This window comes from Pantherophis guttatus, chromosome 13 (genome assembly GCF_059756535.1).
Source record: "Pantherophis guttatus breed Tessera chromosome 13, ASM5975653v1, whole genome shotgun sequence".
Classification (NCBI taxonomy): domain Eukaryota; kingdom Metazoa; phylum Chordata; class Lepidosauria; order Squamata; family Colubridae; genus Pantherophis; species Pantherophis guttatus.
This window is the reverse complement of record NC_142075.1, coordinates 22,217,390-22,231,195: the sequence shown is the minus strand read 5'-3', so window position 1 is coordinate 22,231,195 and position 13,806 is coordinate 22,217,390. Positions and strand designations below refer to the sequence as shown.

Sequence of the window (13,806 nt, the reverse complement as noted above, 5' to 3'; positions counted from 1 at the left end):
AAAGATGTTTTCAAAGAAAATATGGCAGGAGGAGAGGCGGAAAGGGTCTCGTGCCCCCATACGATAAAATCATTTCTGATGCTGATTTGGGGTGGGGTTTGTTTTTTTTTACTACAAGGAAGGCATCGCTTTGCAGAGAAATCTGGAATTCCATAATAAAAAAACATGGAATTGTGCGTGGGCTTTCTCCCCAGACTGCTTTCATTTTGCAGCTTCTTGGAAGCAGGGTAGAGGAAGAAGTACAGTTTTTTTCGGAGTATAAGACGCACCTTCCCCCCCCCCCAAAAAAAGGGGGTGAAAATTTAGGTGTGTCTTATAGACCGAATACAGGCATTTTTTGGCGGCCTGAACCGTCTGCGCGTCGCATTTTTGCCCTCCCAGGCCCCTAGAAGCACTGCAGGCCAAAAACAGGTGCGTTTTTGGTGAAAACAGGTGCATTTTTGGTGAAAATGGGCTGTGCGGAGCCCTGCAGAGTGCTCCTGGGGGCCTGGGAGAGCAAAAATCTGACCCGCGGAGGCCAAAAGCTTTTTTTTTTCTTCTTGTTTTCCTCCTGTAAATTTAGCTGCGTCTTATAGTCCGAAAAATACGGGTAATTATCCAGGCCCGTTATTTGTGTTTCAGGTATATTCTGCGAAGGCTTCGTCTGGAGCCGTGTCCGCCCGAACTCCTTTCTCGGCATAGCCATGATAAGCCCAGGATGAAGCTGGAGGCCGTTGTGGAACAGCTGCAGAAGCAGCAGCAGCAGCAGCAGCAAGTGGCCCCTCTCCCGATGGAGTCCAGAGACCGGCCCCAGCGGCAGATGAGAGACCCTCCCCTCCAGTTCCCTCAACAGATGACGGTCCAGCAAGCTGGCATGGCTGCCACCTCCGGCAAAGTTTCCGGTGGGCCCATCCTTGGCCCATCCGCTAGAATGCCCCCCGTCCTGGCGGCTTCTCTAACATTTGACCAGAGTGCTCTGAACTCGGAGGAAGAAGAGGAGGAAGAGGAGGAAGAAGAGGAAGAAGAAGAAGGGGAGGAAGATTCAGAAGACGGCGACCTGGAGGACAACACTCCCAGAACTGGCCAGGATGCGCGATCGGCTCTCAAATACTTTCACGCTTCCAAAGCGGTTTCCCACAACCAAAGAGTGACTCCTTCCTCTAAGCCTCTCCCAGTTCTGGGGGCCCAGCGGAATCTCCAGGGAAAGGACCAAGCAGGGAAAGAAACCCCCAACTTGCTCTATTCCGGCTCTTCCGCCGGGAGACCGATGTGGAGGCTGGAGGAGCAGCACAAGCAGGTCAGTCCAAAGGGTTTGCCACCCCCAACCCCACCCCATGCCCTGCCCCACGGATGCCATTGAAGCTTGTGGGTTTCGTTGCGTTGTGTTAGATGTGGCTCTTTCCTTAGTTACGCAGGGAAAGCCGTGCACCGTAGTTGGGCATTAGGTTTTTTTTTTTTTTACTTATAGTTCTCATCTTACGACCAGAATTGAGCCCAAAATTTCTTTTTTTTAAAAAAACGTTTTTTTATTTTTAAACAAAACTTAAAACAACCATCATCCGTTACAATTACAGTAAGCGTATCGATCGGTTACAAATCTTTTGTGCTTAATCCCATATCCAAGTTCTCTTATTTGACAATTTATTATATTATATTATTATTCTCATTTACCAATTATTTAACAATGGCTTATCTCCCATAAAAAAAAAACCGCTTTATATATTTTATTATTACATCCATTTCATATTTCATTTCCATGCTTTATTATCCAGCCATTGGTAAAATTTTACCAATGGCTAGATAATTGGGCCCAAAATTTCTATTGCTAAGCGAGACCGTAGCAAAGGGAACTTTGACCCGTTTTACGAACTTCCTTGCCGTGGTTGTTAAATTAGCAACACGGTTGTTAAGCGAGTCTGGCTTCCCCATGGATTTTGCTTGCCAGAAAGTCGCCCCCCAAATTGGTCCCATCGCCCCCAAGGTACCGCCACCGTCGTAACTATGAACCCAATTGCCCGGCATCCAAATTTTGATCATCTGGCCATGCGGAGGTTACTGCCACGGTCGCACATGTGAAAAATGATTATAAGTGCCATTGTAACTTGGGATGGTCTCTAAACAAACGGTTGTAAGACGAGGATTACCTGCATGAAGTTGGTCCCTTTGTTTTATTTTTATTGTTTTAGCCAGGCCCCTGTGAGGTAGTTGGGCCAGAAGATATCCAGTGGGATCCTTTGGGGAAGCCAAAAAACAGGAATCTGGCTCAGAAACTTTTAAATAAATCAACTTTTGACTGCAGCTGAGCTCTGGGAAGTGAGCCATTTCGTTTCTTAAGCCAGCTCTTCCTCCTCCTCCTCTTCCTCCTCCTCCCTTATTCTCCCCCCCACCCCCAACTTAGCAGCAGCTCCTTTGCACGTTTCCTCATTTTTTTATGAGCAGAAGCCAAAACCTTCAGAGGCTCCTGACTGCCACCGTGAATTAAGCAAGAGGGAAATGCGCATAGAAAAAAAAAAGAAAAGAAAGAAAGACGGTGGGCTTCCTATTTATACAGACCCTGGGAAGCCTCCCCCCCCCCCTGCCCGTTTCCCCCTCACAAGTTGTGTTTGCAGTTCACACCAACAGCTTCAGGACGGCTCCGGCCTTGAGAATAATAACGGGGGCCCTTGTGCTTTCGGGGGCCCTTGTGCTTTCGGTGGCCGAAGAACCTTTGAAGTGTTGCAATTAAAAAGCAGGCCGGCTGATGCAACTAGGAGGAGTATTTTGCTCCTCCTTGGTGCAAGTTAGGCCTTTTGGCACACTGAATTCCAGAATCTCAAGAGTGAGCGAGTGGCACCACCGGTCACGTTTTACCGTTTCTGGGGTTGTGTACCATCTGCACATCTGCACAGATGTTTTGCTGTCTGCAAGGGCCGAGGGGTAATTGTGTCGGATTCTTAACAGCAAATTCAAACGGAAAAAAAAAACAAACCAGCACTTTTTCTTGGTGTTTGAGTGCGTAATTGCATCCGCTTTTGTGGGGCGGAGGTTGTGTCATGCTTCTTGCGGTGTCTAGTGCTATTGTGGGGGCGGTTTGTGAGGCTTCCCTTAAGTACTTAAGCAAGCATCTCCTGGGCTATTGTTGAAAATAGAATAGAATTCTTTATTGGTCAAGTGTGATTGGACACACAAGGAATTTGTCTTTGGTGCATATGCTCTCACTGTACACACACACACACACACACACATATACCGTGTTTCCCCCAAAATAAGACCCTGTCTTATATTTTTTTGAGCCCCAAAATAAGCGCTTGGCCTTATTTTCAGGGAGATATTATTTTGGGGTGCATGGAGCAAGATGGGGCTCCTCTTGCCGTCTTACCTGATTTCCAGCTCTTGTGTTTAAATATTTTCGGGGAGGGCTTATTTTAGCACGTGCGCTCAAAAGCCTGATTGGGCTTATTATCAGGGATGTCTTATTTTCAGGGAAACGATGTGTGTGTGTATGTGTATAAGTGTTTTTCTATCGAGACACCTGGTCTACCCCAGCATGTGGGAAGGGAGCCTACTGCATCCCTTTCGCCTTTCAGCTCCAATCCAGGAGCCCTCAAGCAGTCGCATTCACGACAAATCATTTTATACCAAATTTATATTTCGCTGAATTTTTTTATCAGCAAAATATAAATTATATATGTGTGTGTGTGTGTGTGTGTGTCTATGTATGTATGTATGTATGTATGTACACTGCTCAAAAACATAAAGGGAACACAAGCAGAAGATATCTAAGATTTGAATGAATGAAATAGCCTTATTAAATACTTTGTTCGGTACATACAGTAGTTTTGTGTTCCCTTTAGTTGTTTGAGCAGTGTATAAACTACTGTATGTAAAGAACAAAGTATTTAATAAGGCTATTTCATTCATTCAGATCTCGGATGTGCTTGTGTTCCCTTTATTTTTTTGAGCAGTAAATATATATTCGTTCAAGAATCATAAGATACAACACTTAGTGATAGTCATAAGATACTAATAAGCAATGAAATCATGCTAGGAAACAATAAAAGCAATATAAATTGTAAAGATACAAGCAACGTGGATATAGCCATAAGTGGGAAGAGAGAAGTACTAGTAAGGATGAGAAGAAGAATGGTACTACAGTCTTAGTGGCTCAGGCAGCATTGAGAAGACAACTGAGTTGGCAATCGATGGCAAGCCGGTGAATCTAGCAAGACTCACCGTTCATTTTCAGAAAAGTAACTTGGCAGGTTTTTTCCTTCCATTTATTTCCCACAGTATTTCAATGCGCCCGTTTTATTGCCCAGCCTCTCAGATGCTGAGCACACTGATCCTTTTGAGAGGGGGTGCTTCAATCATCCTTTCATTTTTCCAGGATTTTTTTTTTTTTTTTTTTTGCCTTCGGCTTCGCATCCGGGCTCAGGAATGCAGCCCCTGAGGAATGGGACTAAGTTTTGCTCTTTTCTCCCATGCAGAAAAAAATCTATAAAGACCCTATTTTCCAACCAGGCTTTTAAAAAAATAATTTGATGTGCAAGTTTTTTTAAGTCGTAAAAGGGGGCAAAACTCACTGAGCAAAATTTCTCGCTTTTAGCCACATAAATTTGGGGCTCCGTTGTATTCATAAATTGAGGACTACCTGAGAAAAAATGGTTATAGTCTTGAGAAGATGAGAGTAAGGACGAGATAATGAGAAAACTGCCTTCCTAGATTTGTTTGACCGTGTTGCGGGAATTAGTTATTTAGCAGAGTGATGGCAGGGGGGCAAAACGCCAGTAGATTGCAAAAGATCCTTCTCGTTTTTGCATGTTTGCTATAAGCTTTGAGGACTGGAAGCTTATTCATGTTACCGTAATTGAGGTTTACGCAAGGGATATTTATACCCCACGTGTATAAACGGTGCGCTGTGTAGGCTGTGCCGGAGAAGGGCTGCACTGAGAACAAACAAGCTTTAGTAACAACTGTTTGCTTTCTTAAACCTTTTCACCGAAGCAAAAGAAGCAGGAATTGCAGGTGGTCCTTGATTTACGTCCATGACTGAGCCCCAAATTTACGTTGCTATATGAAACATTTGCTAAGTGAGTTTTGCCCTACTTTTACGACTTCGATCTTAACGATCGCTGCCGTTGTTAAATTAGTCACAGGGATGTTAAGTGAATCCATTAACACGGTTCTTAAACGCATCCGGCATCCCCCCCCCCATTGACTTTGCTCAGGACACTGTGACCGTCATAATTATGAACCATTGGTCAAGCATCAAGGAGCCTTGATAGTACAGTGGTTTAGTGCACCCTGTTATTAACATAGCTGCCTGCAATCTCTCCAAGGCTCAAGGTTGACTCAGCCTTCCATCCTTTCTAAGGTAGGTGAAATGAGGACCCAGTTTGTGGGGGCAATAAGCTGACTTTGTATAAAAAATATACAAAAGGATGAAGGCTATTGCTTAACGCATTGTAAGCCGCCCTGAGTCTCCGGAGAAGAGCGGCATATAAATAAATAAATTAAAAAAAAAAGCATCTGAATGTGAGTCCCCTGACCACGGGGATGCTGCAACAGTCCTCGGAGTGAAAAATGGTTATAAGTAACTTTTTTTTTTCAGTGCCATGGTAACTTCGAGCGGCCACTAAAACAAACGGGAGGATACCTTCGGCAGAATACCTGGAGAAACCTACAGTAGTTGCCAAAATTGTGGAAACCTTTTGGGGAAAGTGTATTTTTTAAAACTAGTTAATAACACCACTTTTTGGGGGGGAGTAGTGCCATAAAATTATATATCAATGGAAAGATAATTTAATCAAGAACGTAATGCCATCACTTTTATGAAGGATTTGCTGTTAGAATAGCAGTTACAGTATAAAGAAGAAAAGTGAAACAGGTAGAAAAAACGAGATATGCAAAAATGATCACCGTGTCAGTTAATCCTTAGTTGGGTAACCTTTAGCATGAATTATTACGGCCTTACAAGGTCTTCCTATGGAGTGAACTGAGTCTTTGAGTTCTGCAGCTATTATCATGTGATACCAGGTTTGAATGATGGCTTCTATTAACTGGGTTTTATTGCTGGGTCGCTTCCAACTAACCAGTTTCTTTAGTCGGCTCCATAGATTTTCAATTGGGTGAAGGTCTGGGCTATTCCCAGGCCATTCCAGCAGTGGAATAGGATTCTCTTGAAACGCCAAAAAAAAAAGAAAAGAAAGAAAAAAGGGGTGTTATTACCCATCAAATCTCAAAAATACACTTTTCCCAAAAGATTTCCACAATTTTGGACACTACTGTACCTGTCTCAGCCATTAACGTGAAATAATCCTTTTTTTTTTTTTTTCAGTGCTGTGAGAAGTGGTGAGTTTTCTGGAAAGTTTTCAATGAGAAGAGTAACTTTCTGCTCTTCCTGAATTCGCTCAATCCCTCCAGCCTTCATGACTAGAGAATAAGACCAATGAAAATCACTTCCCCCCCCCCACCCACCCCACCACTTCCAAATTCCTGTCCCCTTAAAAAAGATCTGCAATTGGGATCGTTTGCATCCGTCTCCCTCTTAGCTTCTCCTCTCCAGTCCATGGAGCCACTTTTTTTTTGAGGGGTGGGTGGGTTTGTCTTCATTGTTTCTAAGAATGTTTCCAGTTTAGCCTTTAATGAGGAGCTTCTCCCTCTGTGGGGTCCCCATCGCTGTAAAAGCCAAGCCATGTGGTGGCATGGTGTCAAATTCCACACCTAGGACACCGAAAGGATCTGGCCTGGAATCCAGATTTCTTTAGTGACTTTGTTTTAAGGTACTCGTAGAAGTTAGGTTAAAGGGACACGGTGGCTCAGTGGCTAAGACGCTGAGCTTGTCTATCGAAAGGTCGGCAGTTCGGCAGTTCGAATCCCTAGCGCCGCCTAACTCCCATGATTTGTCCCAGCTTCTGCCAACCTAGCAGTTAGAAAGCACGTAAAAAAAATGCAAGTGGAAAAATAGGGACCACCTTTGGTGGGAAGGTAACAGCGTTCCGTGCGCCTTTGGCATTTAGTCATGCCGGCCTCCATGACCACGGAGACGTCTTCGGACAGTGCTGGCTTTTTGGCTTTGAAACAGGGATGAGCTCTGCCCCCTAGAGTCAGGAACAACTAGCACATATGTGCGAAGGGAACCTTTACCTTTACATTGTCTGGCTGACGGCACCCTGAGGAGGCCCTCTCTGTGGGAGCGAACCGGCCGGTGGGAGGCAATTGGTGGCAGAAGGTGGTCCTGTAAGTACCCCGGCCCTAAGCCATGGAGCGCTTTAAAGGTGGTCACCAATACCTTGAAGCGCACCCGGAAGTCCACCGGAAGCCAATTCAGCTCGCGCAGGAGAGGTGTCACGTGGGAGCGCTCCGTCGCTCCCATAATCCCCCGCGCGGCCGCATTTTGCACCAGTTGGAGCCTCCGGGTGCACCCCAAAGGGAGCCCCATGTAGAGAGCGTTACAATAGTCCAGACGAGAAGTGACGAGCGCTTGAGTGACCGTGCGTAAGGAGTCCCGATCTAGAAAGGGGCACAATTGGTGTATCAGGCGAACCTGATAGAAAGCCCCCCTGGCCACGGGGGCTGAATTGAATTCTTTATTGGCCAAGTGTGATTGGACACACAAGGAATTTGTCTTTGGTGCATATACACCATCAAAGGAGCAACTTGGATAATTTTATTGGATTTATTTTTAAAAAGGCTTGAAGAATTAAAAAGTCTTAAATGGGGCAAAACTCACTTAACAACTGTCTCCCATAAGCAAGAGAAATTTGGGGCTCAGTTGGGGTCGTAAGTCGAGGACTACCTATACACCTTGTTTACATGTCTCTGTATTGTTGTAAACCAGAGAGCTGAAATCCGTTCTTCTTATTTAATCCAAAGGAAAATCTCTGCTCGCCTGGAATTCTTTGGAGGAACATTCAGTAAAGACTTTCTCCATCCACACTTCATTTCACCAACCCAGGATTGTGGTGTCTATTAATAGGCTAGATTGACATTGGGGTGGATGTCACTCACCCATTTTGTAAGACGAGAGAGAAGCAAGATTCCTATTTTTGTTCCAAGCGACGGCTCTTGTCCCTTAACGTGTCGGGGGAATTAATCTTTTGCCTGCCCTTTGTAATGTTCTCCTGTCAAGGGCTACTTAAATTTGCATTTTGCATCCACCCAAGAGTTGGGGATTGATCTAAAAATGGCTTTCTGTGTGACGTTATTTGAAATTGAGGCATTCAGAGCTAAGAGGTGTCCTCGGTGTTCCGTTTATTTTGGGGTTGTTGTTTCTTTTTTTTGTTATTTTCCTCTTCACTTCCCTGTTTTCTTTCTTTTTTTCTTTCTTTTAAAAAAAATCCCTTTTCTTTGTAGAAAAGTCATCTTAAAGCCCCCTTGAACGTTTTCTGTTAGCAAAGGCTGCTCTCAAAAGGAAGGAGGCTGCTGGGTGCTTGTCCGCTTTGAGTTCCATTCAGCGTCCCACCACAAAGTAATTAATTGTCCGACACCCTTACGGACAAAAGAGCCGGCTCAGCTTATGACAAGTGGGGCGGTGAGAATATTGTCAACACCAAACGAGGAGGAAAGCTTGTCTGTCTTTCAAGGGGCCGGGAAACCCTCCAACGAAAAGTCAATTTAGTTTCTTTTCTCCCTTTCTTAACACTTCCCAAATTCATGCCGATTTAAGCCACAAAGGCCCTAAAGAGCGATAGGAAATAAAGAGGATAAGAAAAAAAGATGTCTTGATGGCGGTCATTAAACAAATTAGAAATAAAAATAAAATTAATTTAAACATCAGGTTGAGATTTCTTTAAGTTGCGACCACAATTGAGCCCAAACTTTATGCTGCTGAGTGAAACGTTTGTTAAGCGAGTTTTGCCCTATTTTACGACTTTTCTTGCCACGGTTGTTAAGTGAATCATTGCAATGAAATTACTAATGTGGTTGTTAAGTGAATCATCGCATTTAAGCTAGTAATGTGGTTGTTAAGTGAATCTGGATTCCCCATTGACTTTGCTTGTCAGAAGGTCGCAAACGCGGATCACGTGCCCCCCCCCCGGACACTGCAGCCGTCATAAGTCTGAGTCAGGTGACCACAGGGAGGCTGCAGCGGTTGTGTGAAAAAATGGTCCTAAGTCACTTTTTTCAGTGCCGTTGTAACTTGGAATGGTCAGTAAATGGACTGTTGTAAATCAAGGACTACCTTGTATCGGATAATTGTGCATCACTGAGTTTCTGCTTTATCTACGTTAAAAACACCATTTTTTAAAAAAAACCACCTGGCTTTCTGATACTTAATTAGGATATTTTTTTTCCCCATCCCCATTGCATCTGGATGCCAAGGAGAGAATCCTGAAATAGTTCCTAGGAGCTGGAACCGTGCTGGCGAACCTATCACATGCCTGGGGGGCGCTTGCATTGCATTTTGGGGGTTCTGGCACACGCATGTGCATTCTCACGCATGCTCGCGTGCTTTGGGCACTCGGCACCAAAAAAGTTAACCATCACTGACCTAGAATAATGAACCGATTGACGTAACAAGACATGTTCCCAGCCTCTGGATGATTTTGGCTGGCAACCCTTACCTTCAGGGAAAGTATGTGGATCAGTGAAATGACCCATAGCTGCAGTCATGCAGTCCAGACCGTGTCGTGGAGGAATTGTGTGTAAGCCACCCATGCCAACAACAATCAGGACTGAGGGGGGGGGGGGAGGGACCCCAATAGAGACCTTGCAACTGGGGGGCGGGGGGGTCTGCCTTTTTGTAACAACCTGTTGTATTGAGAAGTCCGTCGCACACAGTTACAGAGATTCTCAGTCACATCCAGGTCCCAGTTGTCCCAAATCTGCTTTTTTCCCCCCCCTCCAAGAGGCAACTGGAGTTTCTTGTTATTCTTTGAAGAGGTTTCGCTTCTTATCCGAGAAGCTTCTTCACTTCTGACCCAATGACTGAGTCGGAACTGATGAAGCTTCTCGGGTGAGAAGCGAAACCTCTTCAGAGAATAAAAAGCAGAAAGTCCAGTTGCCTTTTTGGGGAAAAAAAAAAAAAAAAGCACCGTTGAATGTTTCACACATCAGCCTTGGTTTTGTTTGTTTGTTTCTTGCTTTGCTTGTCCCTCACACCCCCAAATTTTGCAATGAGAATAAAGCCCTTTGGATGGCTCCTTCCTGTGGAAAACAGGCTGAACGCCCTTCTTCTCCAGGAGCAGGTCCTTAAAATGATTGGCAGGGTTTGTTTGTTTTTTTTTTTTTTCCTTTTTTTCTTTTGCCGAATTCCAAAATCATCCGAGGAGTGGGAGAGGGGCTCACGATCAGGTTAGGAATTTCTAGTGTTGCCCTCAAGGAAAGGTTTTAACAGGCTTTTTGCAAACGGGGGTGGGGTGGGTGGAGAGAGAGAGAGAGACCCCAATTGTTTTGGACCTCTGAATTCCACTCTAATAAGATACTCCAGGTGGCTTGAGAGTAATCCTAAAATAGCTGCCTCTCTTAATTGCTTCTGTAAAAACCAGGCTGGCCTGCTCTGGGGAAGGGAGCCGACATGCTGGGATAGTTAACTGGAAGGTGTGAGTTGGGGTGGGGGTGTTGCCGGCAGCTTTGGAGATGCCTGGAGGACTTAATCCCCTCCCCTGTAGAAGAACGACACTTCCAAATCCTTATTTGGACTCGTCCCGTCCTTTAAGAGCTGAACTGCAGAAGTGTCTGCATGCCCTCACATGCCGGCTTAGGGCAACAAGCGCACGAGTGAATTCTACCCAGTCTGGATCAGAGGCTCAATAGAACGAAACGTGTCATGTATTGGGGGTGTCCATTCAAAATCCCAGGAAGCCTACGAGAAATAGCTTGCAACCAGCTTGTAAAAGTCGACAACCTGGCGTCCCCAACCCCAGGTTGGGGGGTCGGCACCGGTCCACAGCACGCCAGAAACCGGGCCGCGCAAATGAGTGAAGCACGCGTGACATACAGGCGGTGTTTGAAACCATGCCTCTTCCAGTCTGCAGAAATCTTCCTCTCCACAGAACTGGTCCCTGGTGCCCAAAAGATTGGGGGCCAATCAGGGTGGATTTGATTTAAATCGAGTTGATTTAAATCGAGTTGATTTAAATCACGATTTAAATCATGATTTAAATCACTAGTAAAAAGGCTTGATTTAAATCAACTCAATTTAAATCATAGTTTTTAAAGAGCAACTGTCATCTCTGCTACTCCTTTGACCCACTGTTGACTCACCGATAGTCCCCGTGTTGCAGAATATACAGCCTCCTGCTACATGACTAAGCTCCATTTCATGCTGAATAAACTAAATTATTTATGTATCTTAACTAGAAAACTATCTTACGATAGATTTTTACCCCAAAAGTTTTTTATTAAAATAAATTCGATAAAAATAAGAGCCTTGGTAGTACAGGGGTTTAAGGCACCCTGTTATTAAGCTGGTTATTAAGACCAGCTGCCTGCAATTACTGCAGGGTTCGAATCTCGCCAAGGCTCAAGGTTGACTCAGCCTTCCATCCTTTCTAAGGTAGGTGAAATGAGGACCCAGTTGTGGGGGCAATAAGCTGACTTTGTATAAAATATACAAAAGAATGAAGGCTATTGCTGAGCACATTGTAAGCCGCCCTGAGTCTTCGGAGAAGGGCGGCATATAAATCAAATTAAAAAAAAAAATCAAAATCAAAAAAATCCCATTTAAATCAAAAAGATCCGATTTAAATCAAAAAAATCTGATTTTTTTTTAATTTTTTTTAAAAAAATCATTGATTTTTATCCACCCTGGGGCCAGTGGTCTACAGCAGTGATGGCTAACCTTTTCCGTACCAAGTGCCCAGCGTGTGTGAGTGCGTGTCCCCGAACCCCCAAAATGCAATGCACACATGGGCCCTGTGCATGCACTCTACCCCATGCATGCATGCACATACCACGCATGTGCCCCCTTGCATGCGCATCCCCTGCATACACCTTCCACGCATGCGTGCCCCCCCTCACACGCACCTAGCCCTCCGCGGATGAGCGGCAGAGACCCGAAGACCAGCTGGTCAGCGGGAGGCACGCGCATACGTGGTGGAGCTGAACTGAAGTGATGGCTCATGTGCCCACAGAGAGGGCACACACGCCATAGGTTCACCATTATGAATCTACAGCATTGGTGTCCAGCCTTGGCAGCTTTAAGACTTGTGGACTTCAACTCCCAGAATTCCCTAGCCGGCATGAATTCTGGGAGCTGGAGTCTACAGGTCTTAAAATTACCCAGGTTGGATACTCCTGGTCTAGAGCAGTGTTTCCCAAACTTGGCTATTTTAAGATGCATGGACTTCAATTCCCAGAATTCCCCAACCAGTATGCCTGGTTGAGGAATTCTGGGAGTTGAAGTCCATACATCTTCAAAGGATCAAGTTTGGGAAACCCTGGTCTAGAGGATGAGTTAGGGACAAAGGATTACCAAGGAACAAGATTTGGGGGGGGAGACAGAAAAGGAATTCCAGTACTTGCTTCATTTTTCTTTTTTGTTTTGTTTATGGGTAGAAAAAAAGCAGCTAGAATCAATGTTTTTTAACAAAAGATGTGCAGGAAAGAAATGTTTGTCGTTGACTGATGCTTAAGGAGATATAAACGAATTCAACTCTGGCGAAGAGGAAATAATAATAATAATAATAATGATGATGATGATGATGATGATGAAAGGAGCCTGAGTGGCATAGGTGGCTAATGCCTCCTACTAAGGCAGCATTTAACATCCAGCTGCCTGCAATTACTGCGAGTCCAATTCTCACCGGGCCCAAGTCGACTCAGCCTTCCATCCTTTCTAAGGTGGGTAAAATGAGGACCCAGATTGTGTGGGCAATAAGCTGACTTTGTATAAATATACAAAAGTATGAAGGCTATTGCTTAATGCATTGTAAGCCGCCCTGAGTCTCCGGAGAAGGGCGGCATATAAAATAATAATAATAATTGTGATTCTTTCTTGTATTGGAATCTCCCACCATCGTTTTAAAAAAAAAATAGGGTGATTTGGTTTAAATTGGCAGTTTTTAATAAACGTTCCCTCTGCATTCCCATTTTAAGATCTCTTTTAAGAAGAGATTGGACAGCCACTTGTCCTGAATGGTATAGATATAGCTTTGCTGGCTGAGGAATTCTGGGAATTGAAGTCCACAAGCCTTAAAGTTTGCCAAGGTTGGAGACCCCTGGTATAGGGTCTCCTGCTGGAGCAAAGGGGTTGGACTAGAAGACCTCAAAGATCCCTTCCAAAACTCTGTTATTTTATTATTAACAAATATATATATATATTCCCAACTGGTTGTGGTCACGCTTAAAAGTGGTTTGAAAACAAATGCAGTAGAGCTTTGAAACAATTATTCAGAATTACTGACTAGACAATTCCCATTTTTTGGCCCACAGTGCAAAACCTATTCATTCGCCGTGGCAGAGAGGGGCATTGTTAAAATTGATAGGTGTTGTGTTTTTTTTTTTAACTTGATTTCCTGTATATATATCTACACTAAGCTTGCTTCACTTCCTTGAAGATAAAGGCAGAGCTGATTTTTCTCTTAGGAAGGCTGGTCACTGAAGAAATGTTTTGGCCCCGTTTTGAGATTATCAAGGGCAACAGTGTTTATTTCCTATCATAAACATTCGAAATTTGCTACTGTAATAAGTGTACCAGTTGCAAGCTACAGGCGATAAAAGATAAATATTTTCCTGTGTCTTGGGTGAATTAAAAAAAAAAAAAAACCATCCCAGAAATTTAGAACTAAATTTAGAACTAAGGAGGAATTCCCTGACAGTGAGAACAATTCATCAGTGGAACAACTTGCCTCCAGAAGTTGTGAATGCTCCAACACTGGAAGTTTTTAAGAAGAGATCAGACAA

The 13,806-nt window shown here is 44.2% G+C and overlaps 1 protein-coding gene across 1 annotated transcript in view; it reads left to right on the top strand.

The window, feature by feature from the left end:
• The first annotated feature begins 625 nt into the window (after window positions 1-625).
• Window positions 626-13,806, top strand: part of ARID3B (AT-rich interaction domain 3B) — a 32,374-nt gene continuing 19,193 nt past the window's right edge. Inside the window, exon 1 of the mRNA XM_034409540.3 lies at window positions 626-1,276. Coding sequence (XP_034265431.2) covers window positions 698-1,276 — 579 coding nt within the window. The 5' untranslated portion in view covers window positions 626-697. The remainder of the gene's footprint in view (window positions 1,277-13,806) is intronic.